A 22,554-nucleotide genomic window follows, 5' to 3' on the forward strand; every position below is an offset into this window, starting at 1 on the left:
AGCAAAGGATATCAACAGACACTTCAAATTAAGAAGATAGGGGATTAAGACGGCAGAATAGAAAGACTAGAGCTCGACTTCTCTCCTAAAAACAACAAAATTACAAACAAATGCTGAGCAATCTTCAACCAAATGGACCAGAAACTTTCAAAAAGATATCCTACTCCAGAAGACAAAGAAGAGGCCACATCAAGAGGTACGAGGGGCAATTACTCTATATAAGCAACCCCATACCTCCCGGGTGGGCAGCCCCAGACTGGAAAGTAAGTGCATCGCAGAGACTCACCTACAGGAGTGAGAGTTCTGAGCCCCACGTCCAGTCTCCACACCTGGGGATCTGGGATTGGGAGAAAGAGCCCCCAGAGAATCTGGCATTGAAGTCCAGGGGGGCTTGTGCGCAGGAGCTCCACAGGACTGGGGGAAACGGAGACCCCATTCTTAAAAGGCACAACCAGATTTTCACGTGCACTGGGTCCCAGAGCAAAGCAAAGGCTCCATAGGAATCTGAGTCAGACGTGACTGCAGTTCTTAGAGGACCTCCTGGGAAATGGGGGGGTGACTGTGGCTCACTGTGGGGGAAGGACATTGGAGGCAAAGCTCTTGGGAATGTTCATCAGCATGTGTTCCTCTAGAGTCGGTCATTTTAGGAAAATCTAGCCCCATTCATCAGCACTGAGCTCTAGACCAAACAGCAATCCAGGTGGGATCACAGCCCCACCCATCAGTAACTAAACAGGCTGCCTAAAGACCCCCCAGGCACACAGCCCCCTCTAATCTCACCCAAAGACAAAGCCCCACCTACCAGAGGGATAGGAATCAGCTCCACCTACCAGTAGGCAGGTATCAGTCCCCCCCCATCAGGAAGCTTACAGCAAGTCCCCATACCAACTTTAGCCACAAGGGGGGCAGACATCAGAAGTAACAGAGGCTACAATTCTATTACCTGTAAAAAGGTCACCACATCAAAAATCTATAAAAATGAAAAGACAGAACTATAACTCAGATAAGGGAGAAAGAAAAAAAAAAAAAAAAAAAAAAAACCAGAAAAACAGATTCTCAGTCTCCAGGAGAAACAGTGAGCAAAGAAATACAAGATATAAAACTTAAGCAAGAAGAGATGCAAAATACAATAACTGAAATAAAAAATTCATTAGAAGCAGCCAACAGCAGATTACAAGAGGCAGAAGAAACAAATAAACAAGGTGGAGGACTGATTAGTGGAAATCACTGATGTGAATGAGAAAAAAGTTTGAAAACAAATGAAGAGAGTCTCAGAGAACTCCGGGACAACACCAAACACACCAACATCCGTATTATAGGGGTGCCAGGAGAAGAGAGAGAGAAGGGAACAGACAAAATATTCCGAGAGATAATAGCCGAACACTTCCCTAACATGGGAAAAGGAACCACTCACTCAAATCCAGGAAGCACAACGAGTACCATATAAAATAAACCCAAGGAGGAATACACCGAGACACATATTAATCAAACTAATCAAAATTAAAGACAAAGAGAAAATCTTGAAAGCAACTAGGGAAAAGAAACAAATAACATACAAGGGAACCCTGATAAGGTTATCAGCAGATTTTTCAGCAGAAACTCTACAGGCCAGAAGGGAGTGGCACTATATACTTAACGAGATGAAAGGAAAAAACCTCCAACCAAGATTGCTTTACCCAGCAAGGTTCTCCTTCAGCTTTGAAGGGGAAATCAAAACCTTCACAGATAAGCAAAAGCTAGGAGAATTCAGCAACACTAAACCAGCCTTACAACAAGAAGTGGAGGGTACAAAGGCAGGACAGTGGAGATGCAATTAAGAGATCAACAACTTAGAAGTTCCCGTCGTGGCTCAGTGGTTAACGAATCTGACTAGGATCCATGAGGTTGCGGGTTCGATCCCTGCCCTTGCTCAGTGGGTTAAGGATCCAGCATTGCTGTGAGCTGTGGTGTAGGTTGCAGACGCAGCTTGGATCCTGCGTTGCTGTGGCTGTGGTGTAGGCCAGCAGATGCAGCTCTGATTCGACCCCTGGCCTGGGAAACTCCATATGCTGCAGGAGCGGTGCAAGAAATGGCAAAAAAAAGAGACCAACAACTTAAAACAATCTCGTGTGTGTGTGTGTGTGTGTGTGTGTGTGTGTAGATTCCTATATCAAAATTTCAGAGTAACTGCAAACCAAAAATCTATAAGTGATACACAAACAAGTAAGAAAAATCAACTCAAATACAACACTAAAGATAGTCATCAAACCACAAGGAGAACAAGAAGGGAAGAAAAAAGAACAACAAAAACAAACCAAAGCAATTAATAAAATGGCAATAAGAACATGCATATCAATAATTACCTTAAATGTTAATGGACTAAACACCCCAACCAAAAGACATGGGCTGGCTGAATTGACACAAAAACAAGACCCATATATATATGCTCTCTTTAAGAGACCCACATCACTTCTAGAAACACATACAAATTCTAAGGTAGAGGATGGAAGAAAATACTTCATGCAAATGGGAATCAAAAGAAAGCTGGAATAGCAATACTCATATCAGACAAAATAGACTTTATTATTTATTTATTTATTTATTTGTCTTTTGTCTTTTTAGGGCTGCACCCACGGTATATGGAGGTTCCCAGGCTACGGGTTGAATCAGAGCTGCAGCTGCCAGCCTACACCACAGCCACAGCAACATGGGATCTGAGCCACATCTGTGACCTATGCCACAGCTCATGGCAACGCCGGATCCTTAACCCACTGAGCGAGGCCAGAGATTGAACCTGCAACCTCATGGTTCCTAGTCAGATTCATTAGCCACTGAGCCACAAAGGGAACTCCAAAATAGACTTTAAAATGTAGAATATTTTAACAGACAAGGAAGCACAGTACATAATGATCAAAGGATCAATCCAAGAAGAAGATATACCAATTTTCACCCAACATAGGTTCACCAAAATATATAAGGCAACTGCTAGCAACCTTAAAAGGACAAATCCACAATAACAAAATAATAGTGGGGGAATTTAACACCTCACTTACAGCAATGGAGAGATCATCCAGACAGAAAATCAATAAGGAAACACAGGCCCTGAATGAAGCAATAGACCAGATGGACTTAACAGATATTTATAGGACATTCTATCTAAAAGCAACAGAATACACATTCTTCTCAAGTACACATGGAACATTCTCTAAGATTGATCACATCCTGGGCCACAAATCAAGCCTCAGCAACTTTTAGAAAATTTATTTATTTATTTATTTATTTTTATTTATTTTTTTTTTTTGTCTTTTTGTCTTTTGTTGTTGTTGTTGTTGCTATTTCTTGGGCCGCTCCCACGGCATATGGAGGTTCCCAGGCTAGGGGTTGAATCGGAGCTGTAGCCACCGGCCTACGCCAGAGCCACAGCAACGTGGGATCCAAGCCGCGTCTGCAACCTACACCACAGCTCACGGCAACGCCGGATCGTTAACCCACTGAGCAAGGGCAGGGACCGAACCCGCAACCTCATGGTTCCTAGTCGGATTCGTTAACCACTGCGCCACGACGGGAACTCCAACTTTTAGAAAATTTAAATCACAGCACACATCTTTTCAAACCACAAAGCTGTATTACTGGAAATCAACAAGAAGAAAACTGCAAAAAACACAAACACGTGGAGACTAAACATGCTACTAAACAGCCAGTGGATCACTGAAGAAATCAAAGAGGAAATTTAAAAATACCTATAAGCAAATGACAACAAGGATACAACACTCCAAAACCTATGGGATGCAAGAGTCCCTGTCATGGCTCAGTGGTTAATGAACCTGACTAGCACCCATGAGGATGCTGGTTTGATCCCTCCTCACTCAGCAGGTTAAGGATCTGGGGTTGCCGTGAGCTGTGGTGTAAGTCGCAGACATAGCTCAGACCTGGCGTTGCTATACCTAGAGAATCCTAAAGATTCTACCAGGAAACTATTAGAGCTCATCAATGAATTTGGCAAAGACGCAGGATACAAAATTAAGAAATTGACGGCATTCCTATACACTAACAATGAAACATCAGCAAGAGAAATGAGGGAAGCAATCCTGTTTACCATCGCATCCAAAAGAATAAATAAAGTACCTAGGAGTAAACCTACCTAAAGAGACAAAAGACCTGTACTCTGAAAACTACAAGACACTGATGAAAGAAATCAAGGATGACACAAACAGATGGAAAGACATACCATGCTCTTGGATTGGAAGGGTCAATATTATCAAAATGACTATACTACCCAAGGCAATCTACAGATTTAATGCAATCCCTATCAAATTACCAAGGACATTTTTCACAGAACTCGAACAAAATATTTTAAAGTTTGTTTGGAAGCACAAAAGACCCAGAATAGTCAAAGCCATCCTGAAAAAGAAAAATGGAGCTGGAGGAATCAGGCTCCCTCATTTCAGACTATATTACAAAGCTACAGTCATGAAAACCATATGGTACTAGCACAAAGACAGAAATATAGATCAGTGGAACAGGATAGAAAACCCAGAAATAAACCCACACACCTACAGCCAACTTGTCTATGACAAAGGAGGCAAGAATACACAATGGAGAAAAGACAGCTTGTTCAATAAGTGATGCTGGGAAAACTGGACAGCCACATGTAAAAGAATGAAATTATAACGCTCCCTAACACCATACACAAAAATACACTCAAAAGGGATTAAAGACCTAGATATAAGATCAGATAGGAGTTCCCGTTGTGGCTCAGTGGTTAACAAATCCGACTAGGAACCACAAGGTTGTGGGATTGATCCCTGGCCTTGCTCAGTGAGTTTATGATCCAGCGTGCCCTGAGCTGTGGTGTAGGTCGCAGATGAGGCTTGGATCCCGCATTGCTGTGGTGTAAGCAGGGGGCTACAGCTCCAATTAGACCCCTAGCCTGGGAACCTCCATGTGCTGTGGGAGTGGCCCTAGAAAAGGCAAAAGACAAAAACCAACAAACAAACAAACAAAAAAAAACAGATACTATAAAACTCTTAGAGGAAAACACAGGCCAAACACTCTGTAACATAGACAACAGCAGCATCTTCTCAGATTCACCTTAGAGTAATGACAGTAAAAGCAAAAATAAACAAATGGGACTTAATTAAACTTAAAAGTTTCTGCACAGCAAAGGAAACCCTAAACAAAATGAAAAGACAACCCTCAGAATGGGAGAAAATCTTTGCAAATGAATCCACTGACAAGGGATTAATCTCCAAAATTTATAAACACCTTCTACAGCTCAATACCAAGAAAACAAACAGCCCCATCAAAAAATGGGCAGAAGATCTAAACAGACAATTCTCCAAAGAAGATACATGGATGGCCAAAAAACACATTAAAAGATGTTTAACATCACTCATGATTAGAGAACTCCAAATCAAATCCACTTTGAGGTACCACCTTATATCAGCCAGAATGGCCACCATCAAAATGTCTACAAATAATAAGTGCTGGAGAGGGTGTGGAGAAAAAGGAACCCTATTGCACTGTTGGTGGGATTGTAAATTGGTGTGACCACTGTGGAAAACGGTATGGAGACTCCTCAGAAAACTAAACATAGAACTACCATTTGATCCAGCAATCCCACTCCTGGGCATCTATCCAGAGAAAACCACAACTCGCAAAGACACATGTACTCCAATGTACATTGCAGCACTATTTGCAATAGCCAAGACATGGAAACAACCTAAATGTCCATCGACAGAGGAACGGATCAAGAAGATGTGGTACATATACACAATGGAATATTACTCAGCCATTAAAAGGAAAGAAATAACAGCATTTGCAGCAACATGGATGGACCTAGAAATTATCATGCTAAGTGAAGTCAGTCACACAATGAGACACCAACATCAAATGCTATCACTGACATGTAGAAATCGAAAAAAGGACACAATGTACTTCTTTGCAGAACAGATACTGACTCACAGACTTTGAAAAACTCATGGTTTCCAAAGGAGACAGGTTGGGGAGTGGGGGGTGCACTGGGGGTTTGGGATGGAAATGCTACAAAATTGGGTTGTGATGTCATTGTACAACTATAAATGCAATAAATTCATTAATATAAAAAAATAAACAGAACTCTCAGAAAAATAGGGCCACAAGGAAAAAAAATTTTTTAATTTAAATACAGTAAAAGAAACAATAAAGGAATCAAAATGGCAAATATATATATATAAGAAAATAGTTAACCTTACTTAAATGCCAACTGAGATTCATTCACCTTAGATTGGCAAATATCAAAAAGTTCAATTAAATGTTTTTGCAAGAATAAAAGGAAACTGCAAGCTCTCAAATATTGTGGATGGGAATGCAAACTGGTAATCAATTCCCTGCTAGTTTAGTAATACCTATCAAAATTACAAATGTTCACGACATTTTGACTCAGCAATTCTAAAAGTATTCTGCAGATGAATTCACATGTTTGCAAAGTTAAGTCTTTTACTGAACAAATGCTATGTACTAATATTATACTATATATGCATGCTAGTATTATCAATCAAGCAAAAATGCTTTGCAAATGTTAACTCATTTAATTCTCATGAGTCCTATGATGTAGGTATTTTAATCCCCATTTTATAGAAAAGGAAACTGAGGCACAGAGAAGTTAAGTAATTTGCTCAAGCTCCCACAGCAATAAATGGAGAAACTGGAAAAAAGGTACAAATAGTCTGGATCTGGCACCTGTCCTCTTTATTACCAGACATGTGCACCTTTCGTATATGTATGATGTATTTGTGACTGTGACAGAATGTCATTTATTCACTGTCATTCAATTCACTGAACTGTTTGTATTGTAATAAAAATGACTGGAAACAATGTTTGATTTGCCTATATCTATTCGTATGACAGCACCATTTAAATAGAAGTGTTTTGCGGAGTTCCTGTCATGGTGCATGGTTAAGGAATCCGACTAGGAACCATAAGGTTGCAGGTTCGATCCCTGGCCTTGCTCAGTGGGTTAAGGATCTGGTGTTGCTGTGAGCTGTGGTGTAGGTCACAGACGCGGCTCAGATCCCACATCACTGTTGCTGTGGCCCTGGCCTAGGCCGGCGGCTACAGCTCCGATTAGACCCCTAGCCTGGGAACCTCCATATGCCACAGGAGTGGCTCAAGTAAAGGCAAAAAGACCAAAAAAAAAAAAAAAAAAAAAAAAAAAAAAAAAAAAAAAAGAGAGAGAGAGAGAGAGAGAAGCGTTTTGGCAAACTCCTAAAAACCATTTTTTCCTGGTTGGTTTCTTTCCTGTTTATCTTGCCATGTTTACTTTAGAATAATTTTCAGATTCCTCATTTCTTACTCATCCACTTGAACTGTATTACATTCATAAACTGAAAAGAACAGAAATTTACAGCATGTCTCATAATTATTTCAGGCTTTTAAATTATTTCTCATAGTTTTTGCATGTAGGTCTCTTTACTTGTTACAGCTATCTTAAGACAGTTTACACACTTCGACAATTAAACCTTTAATTAAATTCTGAAAGTTATACCTTAGGTTTTTTACTATACAATTAAAACCCGTATTTCTTTTATAATAAAAGCAAAAATTTTAATAATCTTTAGCAAAGAATAAAAGCCAAAATTCCCAAGGGAATTTAAAACAGCAAGACATGGAAACATTTAATCTGCCTAGGAAACAACTCCTGATTCCTGCTCCTCCTCCAGCCTCCCAAAAACCATTACCAAGAGGCAAATCCATGTACATTACTATCGGAAGGATACGCATGATAAACTCCTGAGTGAAAAAGAGCAAGCCATAGGACAGCATGCACAGAATGAGCCCATTTTGTTTAAAAAACACTAAATTCATGCACAGTATATACTAACTATAGTATGTTTCCACAGAAAATTATCTGGAAGAATAGCTATGAAATTATGCACAATGCTCTGTAGGAAACAAAAGTGGGAGAAAATTTTCAGTTTCTAAATTGCTTAACATACACCTCCAAGTATATTATAATTCTGTAGACTTTTTTATACTAATACAAGTGCTTTTCAGCTTCTTTCTTATTTTTGTGTGCTTTTTAGGGCCATATGCACAGCATATGGAGGTTCCCAAGCTAGGGGTTAAATCGAAGCTACAGCTGCCGGCCTACGTCACAGCCACACCAGCACCAGATCTGAGCTCTGTCCATGACCTGCACCACAGCTCACAGCAGTAACAGATCCCCAACCCACTGAGCAAGGCCAGGGACGGAACCATCCTCATGAATACTAGTTGGGTTCGCCACCACTGAGCCACAAACTTCAGCTTTTCGGTTTCTCTTCAAAAAAGAGTTAAAATCAGCACATAGGTGAATAATTTTTCAAAATTCCATCTTTTTTTTAAAGTTATATTTTATGGCCGCACCCACAGCACATGGACGTTCCCAGAACCTACACTGCAGCCACAGCAACACCAGATCCTTTTAACCCACTCTGCCAGACTGGGATCGAACCTGTGCCTCAATGGCAGCCTGAGCCACTGCAGTCAGAGTCCTAACCCAAGCACCATGGAGAGAACTCAAAATTTCATCTTGAACTTAATCCTTACACACGGAGTTCCCGTTGTGGCTCAGCAGGTTTAAAACCTGACTACTATCCATGAGGATGTAGGTCCGACCCCTGCCCCGAGTTTAGCAGGGTAGGGATCCAGCATTGCCGTGGCTGTGGTATAGGTCACAGCTGCAGCTCCAATGCGACCCCTAGCCTGAGAACTTCCATAGGCCACAGGTGTGGCCGTACAAAGAAAAAAGAAATCCTTACACAGAAAAATAGCTAGAAAACTATTATGTTTTGTTTTGAATACATACGGTTTTCACTGCAGACATGATACAGGGCCCACAGTGCCCAGAGTTGAACCTCTGGTTGAGAGAAGTTGCCAAGGAGCGGGAAAAATGCCTTGAAGGATCTAAAAAAAAAAAAAAGGCACAAAGAAGATGTTTATTCAGAATTCAGGGTAACATCAGGGATAGTATAATAATTTTCAGCACTTCCCTCCAGGTCAATTCCTCACTGAGACAGACCTATTGCTGAGCATACAACTGGACCTAGTATTTAAAAGTTACATTGTGTGTTAGACACTATACATTCAATAGCTGGCTCCACCCTCGACCTCGCACACGACCAGCTTCATTTTACAGATGAGGAAAACGGACACTCAGGGACTTGTTTTGGCCGTGTCTGAGGCATGCAAAAGTTCCTGGGCCAGGGATCAAACCCACACCACAGCTGTAGCCAGGGCCAGAGCAGCAGTGAAACCAATCCGTAACCCGCTGAGCCGTGAGGGAACTCCTCTCAGGGATTTTCTAAAAGTGATTTTTCCCAATATCACAAAGAAATAGGATTTGAACTCAAAAGCCACTTGATTCTAATATGTTATCACTGTACCATGGCCTCTGCATAGTGAGTAGACTGAGGATAAGCTTTAATAAAAGCACTACAGGAGTTCCCATCGTGGCGCAGTGGTTAACGAATCCGACTAGGAACCATGAGGTTGCGGGTTCAATCCCTGCCCTTGCTCAGTGGGTTAAGGATCCGGCGTTGCTGTGGTGTAGGTCGCAGATGCAGCTTGGATCCCACATTTCTGTGGCTCTGGCGTAGGCCGGTGGCTACAGCTCCAATTCGACCCCTAGCCTGGGAACCTCCATATGCCGCAGGAGCGGCCCAAGAAATGGCAAAAATAAATAAATAAATAAATAAATAAAAGTAAAAGCACTACATAATAATGAAATTACCTGTAGGTCACCAACGCGATCATCTTGCAACTTGAACTTGGCCAATTCTGGATGGTTGCATACTACACAAAATGAGAAAGCAGGATTCTAGTGTCATTTCATGTCATTTATAATTACACATATATGAAACAACATAAACTTTCAAAATACAGGACTGATTACTCAAATTTAGGTATACCGAAGCTGCCACGGTTCCAATTAGACAACCATTATATGTATAACATGAACAAAGTCACGTGGAACAATGTAAAAAAGGAGGAGTCGTGTGTAACGACGGAAACTGAGCAGGCACCCCACCTTCCCTACATCCCTTGAACAGAACATACAAATGGTTTAAAATAAAAGAAGCTAAATACACACAGAGCAAAGCAGAAGGAAAATGATAACTCATAACTGATTTAGATCTAGCACTGGGGAAGGTGAGAGAAACAAACCATTTTGAACAGAACCCCCAAAGAGACTTAAATATTTTGCACATAAAGTACTTTAGGAAGTAAGATTAGAGGTAGGGTTGAAAACAGGGGGACTTTCTGCACTCCCCACATCCGTGTGTGCCCCCTTCAGTCATTCTTCTACCTTACCCAGGGCAACCACTATCCGAACTTTTAATATCATTGATTACTTTTAGCTATTTCTGAACTCTATATAAATGGAATCACAGAATATGTGACATCTGGTATCTTTCACTCAATATTATGTTTGTAAGTTTCATTCATACTGCTGTATATAGGTATAAACTGTTCGTTCTCATTACTGCAGAAAATTCCACTGGGAACATATTCCACAACTTACTTGTTCTACTGTTGATTGACATTTGGCAGTTCTAGTTTCAGTCTATTATGAATAGTATTCCTGTGTATATTCTTGTAAATGTCTTTTGGGGAGCATATGTATTCATTTCTATTGGGTCTACACCTAGGATCGTATGTACTGGGTCACAAGGTGTGTACAAACCCTTTTGTTGATAACGTCAAATTGTGTTTCTAAAGTGGCTGCAGTGGTTAAGACATTTTTGAGGACAGTGCATCCTGGCCCCACCAACATGACACAGCACACCAAGTTGCTGCTCACGCCAACATGACACAGCACACCAAGTTGCTGCTCACGCCAACATGACACAGCACACCAAGTTGCTGCTCACGTAAGAGGTGAAAATGCTCGTCAAAGCTAGTTTTCTGCAACCTTTCTTTCCATCCGTTTTAGAAGGAAGTTATTGGTACTTTCTACAACATATCATAGAATTATTTATCCCCTCTACATTAACTGAGTAGGTGTTGTTTTGTTTGGTGCTTATATACCACCGAACATGGAGACAAGTCAAACACGTGACTAAAAATTAGAATCTAAACACTGATGACTTCTTTCCTTCAGGCATGCTGAAGAAAATTTTACTGAGCACCAACTCTTTGCCAGGTACTTCATTAAGAATCAGAAGCTTTATACAGAATTATAAGAGATTAAGTATTTAGAAGAAAGGCATAAATGAAGCTTGGGCATTTTCACTCTCAATGCTATAATCTACCTGCCTCTCAGACACTCTCCTTCATTTATTGAGACTTCTGCAAGTGGCTGCGCTTTCTTCATAGTGCAACCACTAGCGTTATTATGAATGATTCTTATACTCAAGGCCTCAGAAGTCCCCTGGATGTCTTCGTCTTCAACAATGGTCATCCATGCTCAATTTCAGCACTGCATTCCACTATTATGAGTTGGAACCTACCAATCAGTACGGCTTCACTTGTGAAATTTCGGACCACACTTAACAGCTTCTTAGAAACCTCTCACTACCTTACTCCAACTACACTTGTTCTTAAACTAGATTAAAATTATCCGTCCCTGAATGACCCCAAGATTTTTCTCCCAGTCTTTCATCCACTACATCCTCCTTTCTTTTTCTGCTGTTTCTTCTCTAAGGACATACCTGGTAGTTATGACCAGCATCCATTCTAACTGGTCAGAGTCTATGACAGAAGTCAGACAATATAAGAAAAGCCTTAGGAAGGGCATTTAGAGAAAGTGGTGTCTAGCCTAGATGTTATAAGTAGCCATTCTTGTGGGAGTCAATACAATCAGATTTGTTCTCATTTGAAATTTTTAAAGATTATTTCAGCTAGAGCATGGCAAGCAGGTGAAAGCACTGCTTGTCTGTTACCATTCATACCACTATGAATGGTAACAGACAAGTTAAAGAACTCCTTATTTTCTAATTGCATTTCTTAATCATTATTTTCGTTACTAGTGGGTTTGAAAATTTTTCCTATCTTTATTAAAGTTTATATTTCCTTTATTATGAATTTCTTTAAAAAAGAAAGAAAGAAAGAAAGAAAGAAAGAAAGAAAGAAAGAAAGAAAGAAAGAAAGAAAGAAAGAAAAAGAAAAAAGAAGACAGGAGGACTGGTTCCAAGTACAAAAGAATCAAGATTCCCAGACCTCCCCCACCACCTCTAACAAAATTCCTGGACTAGGCAACCCCTTGAACAACTGAGGTTAGGAGTACCATGTTAAAAACAGGGGGCTAAAATGAAAAAGCCAAACAGGGAACGTTGAGGTTACCCTGCCCCCAACTCTCTTCCTCTAGTGGGTGTTTAGACTGTTGGCAGCCAGTCTTACAATTTTTATTCAGGAGAATAGGAATTAAGGAAGGGAGGGAGATATGGAGGCAAAGAGGAAAGAGGTGAGGAAGAAAGGAAGGAGGCGTGGGGGAGAAAAAAAAGAGAGAAAAATTTCCCAGAACTGAAGGAAACAAGATTCCAGAGCGGTAAGTAGACAACATAACATGAAAATAAACCCACATCAAAGCACATCACTGTGCCTCTCCATATACCTTCCAAATTCTGAATAAAAAAATCTTAAAGCTTCCAAAGAGAAATGGCACAGGACTTCTTAACAGAGATGCCATTCCATCAACTAAATGTGAATGTAAAATAAAGGCCTTTTCAAACATCAAAGCTTTCACTGCATTCTGAAATCAAAGAAAAAGAAGAAGCATGAAGAAAACGAGGCTAAAATGAGCATGCAGATTACACCATTAAATGAAAACCTAGGCCCTGTAAAGAGGGAGTGGCAGTCCAGTCAGTGGAGAGTCAGTGAGCTTGAGAAACAGACGACTTACGGGAAGAAACTGCAGTTACTGGAAGCAACAGATCAGAATAATCAAGACGAAAGGCAGACACTACTAGAAAGGTGTCTTAAAGGAGAAGGTGAAATAGAAGAGCTTCAAACCAAAGTACTAGAATTGCAAAGAAAGGTGGATAATACAGCTGCAGCAGTGCAGGAGCTGGACATAGGGAATCAGTCCCTTCAGATCAAAGGTACACAAGCCAGTGAATAGAAAGTGGCTGAAGACACTGAAGTGCGAAACTGCATGGCCTGTGGGAAAGGCTTTTCAGTCGCAGTGAGACGGCATCACTGCAGACAGTGTGCAAACACCTTCTGTGCTGAGTGTTCAGCCAAAAATGCCTTAACTCCTTCTTCTAAGAAGCCTGTTTGTTTCTATGACACATGTTTCAATGACTTGCAAGGATAATGGGTTGTCACAACTTCAGAGTAATATTACACTAACATTAGACTCTTAATAAATGCTCGTAATAGACTACTACTATTTGATTTGGACAGTGGCTGCAATACTAAACCAAATTTGAATTCATGTATTTTGGAATGTTATCAAGTAAAACTCTTCTATTTTTGTGAGACATGGGCTTATCTTTCATTACTTTTTTCCGTTTAACCCTGGAACAGCTTTCATGCCACGTTTAAAATTAGCCAATGAAATGTAAATTAACTTTGGATGGAAAAAAAAAAACCATAAAAGGTTTCAAATTTTCTCTTTCATACATCTCTGAGGAAGCTACTGGAGGATATGACCCAAGAGAAAGAGGGAGGTACACCAACAACCAGGCAGGTATATAATCCAGGAAACAGGGAATCTTACACAAGAGAGCAAACACAATCTCCAGGAGTATCCTGGGATGACAGTGCTCTTTTAGCAGATACACAAAAGAGCAAATCAGATTTAAGGCCTGGACGTTTCTGAGAAGTTAAAGTGGACAGAGTATGTCTGAATATACTAAAAGGAGATGTATACTAGAAGTATTAGAGGATATGCATTGGGACAGAGAGAAAAAGAATCCCCAAAGTAGGAATATAAATTAATAGTAATGTCTAAAACTTCAAAGTCAAGAAATAACAACGTATGGTAGAGACATGGAGTTAAATGCCAAAATAAAATTTTTTAAAAAGCTGACCCAAAGCAACAGAAATAAAAGCAAAAATAAACAAATGGGACCTCATCAAACTGATAAGCTTTTGTGCAGCGAAGGAAACCATTTAAAACAAAAACAAAAAGACAGCTTACAGAATCAGAGAAAATAGTTTCAAATGGTGCAACTGACAAGGACTTAATTTCTAAAATATACAAGAAGCAACTTATACAAATCAACAGCAAAATAACCAACAACCCAATGGAAAATGGGCAAAAGATCTGAATAGACATTTCTCCAAAGAAGATATACAGATGGCCAACAAGCACATGAAAAAATGCTCCACATCACTGATTATTATAGAACTGCAAATCAAAATTACTATGAGGTACCACCTCACACCAGTCAGAATGGCTTTCATAAACAAGTTAACAAATAACAACTGCTGGAGAGGGCGTGGAAAAGGGGACCTCTCCACACTGTTAGTGGGAATGAAAATTGGCACAACCACTATGGAGAACAGTATGGAGGTACCTCAGAAAACTAAATATAGAACTACCTTATGACCCAGCAATCCCACTCTTGGGCATATATCCAGACAAAACTTTCCGAGCCATGTCTGTGACCTACACCACAGCTCATGGCAACACCAGATCCTTAACCCACCGAGCAATGCCAGGGACTGAACCTGCAACCTCATGGTTCCTAGTCAGATTTGTTTGCGCTGCACCATGACCGGAATTCCTATAATGTTTTCTTTATACTTTATCTTTCCTGTTTCCTACAATGAACACATTTCAAAACCTTATGATCTAGAAAAAGGTTTTCTTATCATCTAGAAAAGTTTTCTGCAAAAGATGACTCTGGATTTTGTAAAGAGGGATGGTCCTTGTACCAGATCCTGGAGAAGAGCATTCCTCTGAAGGTCATGGGATATCCAGGGCTGTCTGTCCGACGTCAGGTGGGCTACGATGCCCGCAGCAAAATAGCTGACTTCCAACTCCTTGCTGTGGAGTAAGCTGCTGACATGCTTTACCACAGCTTTGGTCATCAGTGTGGAAGAGAGTTCTCTGACTTCGGCTATGTTGTTCTATGGGTCAGACGGAGTAGAGAGTATCAGCTTCTCCTTCTACTCAGCTCCACCCACACAAGAACAGTTAGCCCGACCTCCTCCATCTTGAGCCCAACACCAACGATCCCACCCGACCCCCACCCCCGATGATGAGGTGGAGCAGTAATAACAAATCGCTGAGGAAGCACTTACTAAGTGCCAGGCACTGTGCTAGAGCTCATTTATTTATTTATTTACTTATTTTTATTTATTTATTTTTTGTCTCTTTTGGGGCTGCACTTTTGACATATGGAGGTTCCCAGGCTAGGGGTCGAATCAGAGCTATAGCAGCCAGCCTACAGCACAGCCACAGCAACACCAGATCCGAGCCGCGTCTGAGACCTACACCACAGCTCACGGCAACGCCGGATCCTTAACCCACTCAGTGAGGCCAGGGATCAAACCCAGAACCTCATGGTTCCTAGTTGGATTCATTAACCACTGAGCCACAACGGGAACTCCTGCTTTATCTCATTTAATCTTTAATAGTCCTAACAAAGAAATTTGACACTCAGCAAAACTAACTTGTCAGGTTACACTGCTAATAACCAGCCAAACAAGAACACAAATCCAGGCCTGACTCAAAAACTTAACATTCCTGGGAGCCTACAATATGTTACATTAGCTTCAAGTTTAACAGTAACAATAAAAGGCAGGCAGTATTTGTGTTATTTTATATATTACATTAGCTTTCTATTCTGTGTAACAAATTAACACGAACTTGGTGGCTTAAAACAACACACATTTTTCCTCTCGTTTCTGCTGTCTTGCTAGGCTGCATTCTCATTTGGAGGCTCCACTGGGTAGGATAGGGGGGGACTACTTCCAAGCTAACTCAGACTGCTGGCAAAATTCGCTTTCTTGTGGAAGCAGGAATGAGTTTCTTGATGGAAATCCTTATAAAATTGGATTGTGATGATCACTGTACAATTATAAATGTAATAAATTCATTGTGGAAAAAAAAAAAGGAATAAGAGTTTCCTGCTGGGGAAAATCTCAGTTCCTTAGAAGCTGCCCATAGTTTTCTGGCTTTGTTTTGTTTTGGTTTTTTTTTGGGCTGCACTTGAGGCATATGAAGGTGCCCAGGCTAGGGGTTGAATTGGAGCTGCACCCGACGGCCTACACCACAGCCACAGCAACACCAGATCCTTAACCCACTGGTCAAGGCCAGGGACCAAACCCACAACCTCATGGTTCTTAGTCGGATTCATTTGCACTGCGCCACGACGGGAACTCTCTGCCCATAGTTTTTTTTACCATGTGGGCTTCTCCCTTCTTCAACCACATGCTTCTCTAGAGTGTCTGCTAAGAAGAGGAATTTTATGTATATTGTAACATAATCACAGGAGTGCTATCCTATTATCTTTGCCATACTGTTAGTTAGAAGCAAGTCACACGTCCTGCCCACACCCTAGGGAAGGAGATTTCACAAAGACATGAACACCAAAAACTTGGAATACCTGGGGGTCAATAACCTTAGGGTCTGTCTACCACACAGATGAAAAAACAATGGTTTAGAGGAGACATACACAGTCAAAGGGAACATAGCAGTTACTGCTCCTTCTAAAGCAGCTTTCAGACTAGTACTCTATAGATGATTATACTGAAGAAGACATATGGCACCATGCAGAAAATTGTACTATTGAGATTTCCCTGCCCTCTTTCCCCAAGATCAGCTATATCCCTCTTGTCAACAGCATGATTTCAACAGAAATTGCATGTTTTTAAAAAAATTTCATGCTCACAGCATGAAGACGTTCTAGGGCCAAAGGTCGAACCTGTGCCACAGTAGCAAACTGAGCCACCGCAGTGACAATGCCAGGGCCTTAACCCACTACGCCACAAGAGAATTCCAGAAATTGCATATTTTTAGATCCCTTCCCTTCTTCCCAGGGCCAGCAATACAACTATCGACAGCATGATTCCAGCATTAATTAGGCCTAACAGATGGAAGCCTCAAACAAGAGATGAGACGACAGACAGGATCCTTAGCATACTGAGAAGGACACCTCAGTTGAGTCCCAAATTTCTCTTGTAAGCTTAGCAGAGGCTTTTTTGTTAGCTTGTTCTTTCCAAGAGTCTGTGGAATAAAATGCTGAGAAAATGGGAGTTACAGGAGATGGGGATCTTCCTCGTTCAGAAAAAGTGAGGCAAAGGAACAACCTCACTAATCCTCAGCATTCTAAGAGGCTCTCAAAAAGATAAAACGTGAAAGCTCTCTTAGTTCAGCTAGCAGTAGGATACTTAGCATTGTCTAGATATACGAGGCTCCAACCCACCTTTCTGGCCTGATTTCCCACTGCTTTTCTTCTTTCCAACTTCTCCCAAAATTCCAGAAGTTTATTCTATATTACCATGTCCCTCAAATGATTATATCTTCACATCCCTCTCTAGCCAAAAATGACCTCTGCCCCTTCCTTCTACTTTTCTGTACCTTCCAGGTTTCCATAATAATCATGTATTCCTCTCTGTGAAGCTGTTCACATCTGTTCTGTTCCAAGTCCTATATATGCAAGGATACAAAGGGAAAACACTGTCCCACTTTCGAAGGTTCATATCTGGAGCTGAAGCTCCCAGGGGGCTGTGTGCCCCTCTTACAGCACTTACCACAGTCAATCATAAATGGGAGAGCTATTTGCAAATGTGTCTCACACCATCTCCCCAACATTATAAGTACCACCAGCTTGATATATTTCATGCATATGTCCCTTCCACAAAACCAGCACAGAAAACGCAAGGCTTATAGTAATATGTCTTCATTGCTTTTTATAAATCTTCACTTTTATCTTTAGGAAACAAAGGAATTTCTCAGTAATAAGTATCTTAATTGAGAGGTAGTATAAAAGTATAAATAGGGACATTACTAAAAAGTTACAAGCATTGCTAAAGAGGAAGTATAGTAAAGCAGCTGATATCAGAGGATCTGGAGCCAGACCGCCTTGAATTTGGGTTCTGGTTCCGCCTCTTACTATCTAGGTAACACAGGGTAGACGGATTTCTGTGCCTCAGAGTCAATGTCTACTCTCCCTAGACAATGACGTATGGGAGAGCAGAGAACATAATGTAATCTTCCTATTCCTGTGTAGATGCCCTTTAGCAGTATGACTTTGCTGCTCTTCCCATTAAGGGGTGGCATAAGAAATATATATACTTGGTCTTTGTCCCTAGTTCCTGACAAAGAGCTCATAAATCCTTGGAATATCTGGAGTGACAGAAACATATTTGTTCTAATGAGGTGATTTGTGGCAGGCAACCTAGATGGTTTCTGGATGAGGGCTAGATGCCAGAAAGACCAAATCTTGATTACAGCTTTCAGCCCCACCTCCCAACCTCATGGGGAAGGGAGAGAGGATGAAGACTGAATTAATGATCAATCATGCCTGAGATGAGACACCCCCCCACCAAAAGCCCCTAAACTGGATTTGGAGAACTTTGGGGTTGATGAACACTTTAAGTTACTGGGAAGGTGGTGCACCTGGAGAGGGCATGGAAGCTCTGCAGACATCCCTCCTTCCTTGCCCTACACTATCTCTTCCATTTGACTGGTTTCAGAGTCCTAGCCTATAATAAATTGATAACAGCAAGTAAAGCACCCTCCCCCAAGTTCTGTGAGCCATTCTAGCAAATGATCGACCTGAGGAGGGGGTCGTGGAAATCCTTAATTTATACTCAGTCAGTGAGAAGTAGGGGTGCCCCTGGACTTAACAGCTGGCAACGGAAGAAGAGGCTGACTTGTAAGACTGAGTCGATTAACTTGTGGGATGGATCTGATGCTGACTCCAGATAGTTAGTAGAAGAAGTGAACTGAATTGAACACTCAGCTGGTTGTTCGAAAACATCCCAGATCACATAACCTGCTTTGACCAAGCACTTGTACAGCAGACTTGCCTTCTATTGCTGCCCTGAAACTGCCAAGTGAAAAAGCTTTTGGAGACAAAAGGCCCAGGTAACAACCTGTACCAACTGTTAGAGATGAGAGTCAGGCCACCTGAGAGCTCCTAGTTCTGGCTGTGCACCAAGGAGACTATACCAATAGGAGTGACTCCAAATGAGACCAGCAGAACAGTACAGCTGAGCTGAGTTCAAAGTGTTGACCTGCAGATTCATAAGTAAATAAAATGGATGTTGTTTTAAGCTGTGGTTTGCTTACAGCAATAGATGACTCACATATAATGGTATTTAGTTTACAGGGACAGTGTGAAAGTTAAATGATTCAACGCACATAAATGCCTTACAAAAGTGCCTAGCATATAGTAGGTACTACGTAAGTGTTAGTTTTCTTATTTATTTAACTAATTAGAAATAACTCAAAACAATTCACCTTACCAAAAGACCAAGTACTTTGCTTTGGATTGTTGACTCTGAAAAAGTCTGCGAAAAGAATATACAGGTTACTTTATCATGAATCAAAGAACTTTACACATAAACTCAATCCTGTCTTCTCACCTCCAAGACTTGAATGAAGATTGCCAATCCTTGATTGTCAAGAAAGTGCTTGCAGGCAGCTGGAGACTCATCTGTAAGATTCCAAAGTGCTTTCAAAGTAAACAAGAGGGTGACATCATCTAAATTTTCAGCAGTCTTTTGTTTTACTATTGCTAGAAGTTCCTAAAAACCAAAGAGATAGAGAGTTAGATGCTCTAGTGACTGATTCAATTCCAGTATAAAGAAAGCTATGCTTGGAGTTCCTGTGGTGGCTCAGTGGTTAATGAACTCGACTAGTATCCATGAGCACATGGGACTGATCCCTGGCCCTACTCAGTGGGTTAAGGATCCAGTGTAGCTCGCAGATTTGGTTCTGATCCTTTGTTCCTGTGGCTGTGACACAGGCTGGCAGCTGTGGCTCCAATTTGACCCCTGGCCCAGGAACTTCCATATGCCGCAGGTTTGGCCTTAAAAGCAAAAATAAAGGTTCCACTTATAACAATAATCCAAAAGGTAAAAGCCTTAGCGATAAAGGTAAGAAATATACCACGTCAACATGAAGAAACATTCACATACTTCTGAGGGACATGTAAGACATGTAATAACATACACTGTTCTCAGATAGGAGGAATCATTATCACAGAGATGGCAATTCTTCAAAGTCAATCTTTAACACAATTCCAATGAAAATAGGGTTTTTTAAGAAATAGACCAGCTATTTCTAGTATTCACGTAGGAAAAAAAAACAAAACAGATAAGGATAACAAAGAATCCAAGGAAAGATCTTAACTATTAAAGGATAATGCTAGAAAATAAAAGTGTGATATAAGCATATAAACAGGAGTTCCTGTCGTGGCGCAGTGGTTAACGAATCCGACTAGGAACCATGAGGTTGCGGGTTCAATTCCTGGCCTCGCTCAGTGGGTTAACGATCCGGCATTGCCGTGAGCTGTGGTGTAGGTTGCAGACGCGGCTCGGATCCTGCGTTGCTATGGCTCTGGCGTAGGCTGGCAGCTATAGCTCCGATTCGACCCCTAGCCTGGGAATCTCCGTATGCCGCAGGAGTGGCCCAAGAAATGGCAAAAAGACAAAAAAAAAAAAAAAAAAAAAAAAACCCCCAAAAAAAAAAAGCTAAAAAGCATATAAACAGATATGAATTAAACAAACAATAAAATCCAGAAATAGGTGTAAATAGACATGAGAATTTAATATATGATAAAAGTGGCACTGCATACCAGTGGAGAAAAGAGAAGTTATTCAATAAAGGGTAGAGAGGCAAGAGGGCAGACATTGAGAAGAAAAAAGACCATTATACCTAAAAAACACTTTTTCAAGTAAATCAAATATCTACACATTAAAAGAAAAAACCAAAATTGTTCTTTTTTGTTTGTTTCTTTTTGTTTTTTTAGGGCCACACCCGCAGCATATGGAAGTTCCCAGGCTAGGGGTTGAAACGGAGCTCGGCTGCCAGCCTACGCCACAGCCACAGCCATGCAGGATCTGAGCTGCATCTGTGGCCTACACCCAGTTCACAGCAACGCTGGATCCTTAACCCACTGAGCGAGGCCAGGGATCAAACCCGAATCCTCATGGATCCTAGTCAGGTTCATTACCACTGAGCCATACAGGAACGCCCCCAAACTGTTCATTTTACAAGCCTTTTAGAATGATTCAATTTTTAAAAATATGTTCATAAATTACTTTTATTACTGAAAAAAATTTATAAAAGTGACAATTAACCTACCTTAACTGCCATGAAGAGCTCTTCTTTAAGTTGTGCAGTTTGCTCAGGTGAGAGCTACATGCAAACAAAAAGCCAAAAATGAATTGTTAAATCTCCATCAAAGCTCCACCAAGACTAGGGAGAAAGAAAGCTTGCATTTAGCAATCACATACCTGCAGGGCTAGAATAGAGGTGACGCTCACTGCCATTGTTTGCATCTTGGGATTTTCATGCTTACAGAGCCATCTCATAACAAACTTGGCAGCATCAAACCTAAAAAACAGTATTTTTCTCACAATAAAGTTTGTAACGGTACTTAAAGAGTGAAGAAATCACTTAGCCTCCTCAAGAAATCCTGTTTTTTTTTGGTTTTGTCTTTTTTTTTCTAGGGCTGCACCCGCAGCATATGGAGGTTTCCCAGGCTAGGGGTCTAATCGGAGTTGGAGTTGTAGCCACCGGCCTACGCCACAGCAACGCAGGATCCGAGGCGCATCTGTGACCTACACCACAACTCACGGCAACGCCGGATCCTTAACCCACTAAGCAAGGACAGGGATTGAACCCACAACCTCACGGTTCCTAATAGGGTTCGTTAACTGTTGCACCATGACGGGAACTCCAAGAAATCCTGTTTTTATCAAAAATAGCCTTGGTCTTCTAAAGCACCAGCTATGAAAATTAAGAGCATCTGGCAAAAAGAGACGACCAGAAGAGGAAAGGAGAGCTTGCAAAAAAGGAATGAGCAAAATACACAAGATTCAAAGGTGGACACGGCTAAGAAAAACTTTTTTTGTTTTTTTTTTTTTTGCTTTTTAGGGTTGCACTCGTGCCATGTGGAGGTTCCCAGGCTACAGGTCAAATCGAAGCTACAGCTGCCGGCCTATGCCACGGCCACAGCAACATCAGATCCAAGCCACGTCCAAAACCTACACCACAGCTCGTGGCAATGAGGGATCCTTAACCCATTGAGCGAGGCCAGGGATCAAGATCACCACCTCATGGTTCCTAGTCAGATCCGTTTCTGCTGCACCACTGCGGGAACTCCAAGAAAAACTTATTTTTTAGCACTCAGTTTCTATGATGATAGGTCTGAAAAGGGAAATAAGCTCCCAAAGAGGCAGTCATTTGCAATCTGAATTGCAGACAGTGCAAAAATGCCACAGCATACAAATCACTTAGCTAGACAGAATTCATGCCCTTTCATGTGGGCAGTTGTTACTCAGCTCCAATTGATGACTGCTATACAGGGATGAAAACTGAGTTAAGGGTTTCCAACTTGTCAAAAGAAAGTGGAAATACACTTTTTTAAATGAGGAAGATGACTACCTTCCCTACTGTTTTTTTTTTTTTTTTTGGTCTTTTTCTCT

At 41.1% G+C, this 22,554-nt stretch overlaps 1 protein-coding gene across 2 annotated transcripts in view; it reads right to left on the minus strand.

Annotated features, from left to right (window-relative positions):
• Nucleotides 1–22,554, minus strand: part of ZYG11A (zyg-11 family member A, cell cycle regulator) — a 49,852-nt gene that overhangs the window by 4,060 nt on the left and 23,238 nt on the right. For both annotated transcript variants that reach the window (XM_005665415.2, XM_021096615.1), the window contains 7 exons: nt 21,361–21,460; nt 21,209–21,262; nt 19,486–19,647; nt 19,366–19,410; nt 14,824–15,018; nt 9,731–9,792; nt 8,807–8,904 (listed from right to left, as the gene is read on the minus strand). In XM_005665415.2, the coding sequence (XP_005665472.2) occupies nt 8,807–8,904; nt 9,731–9,792; nt 14,824–15,018; nt 19,366–19,410; nt 19,486–19,647; nt 21,209–21,262; nt 21,361–21,460 (716 nt within the window). The remainder of the gene's footprint in view (nt 1–8,806; nt 8,905–9,730; nt 9,793–14,823; nt 15,019–19,365; nt 19,411–19,485; nt 19,648–21,208; nt 21,263–21,360; nt 21,461–22,554) is intronic.

This window comes from Sus scrofa, chromosome 6 (genome assembly GCF_000003025.6).
Source record: "Sus scrofa isolate TJ Tabasco breed Duroc chromosome 6, Sscrofa11.1, whole genome shotgun sequence".
Taxonomy (NCBI): domain Eukaryota; kingdom Metazoa; phylum Chordata; class Mammalia; order Artiodactyla; family Suidae; genus Sus; species Sus scrofa.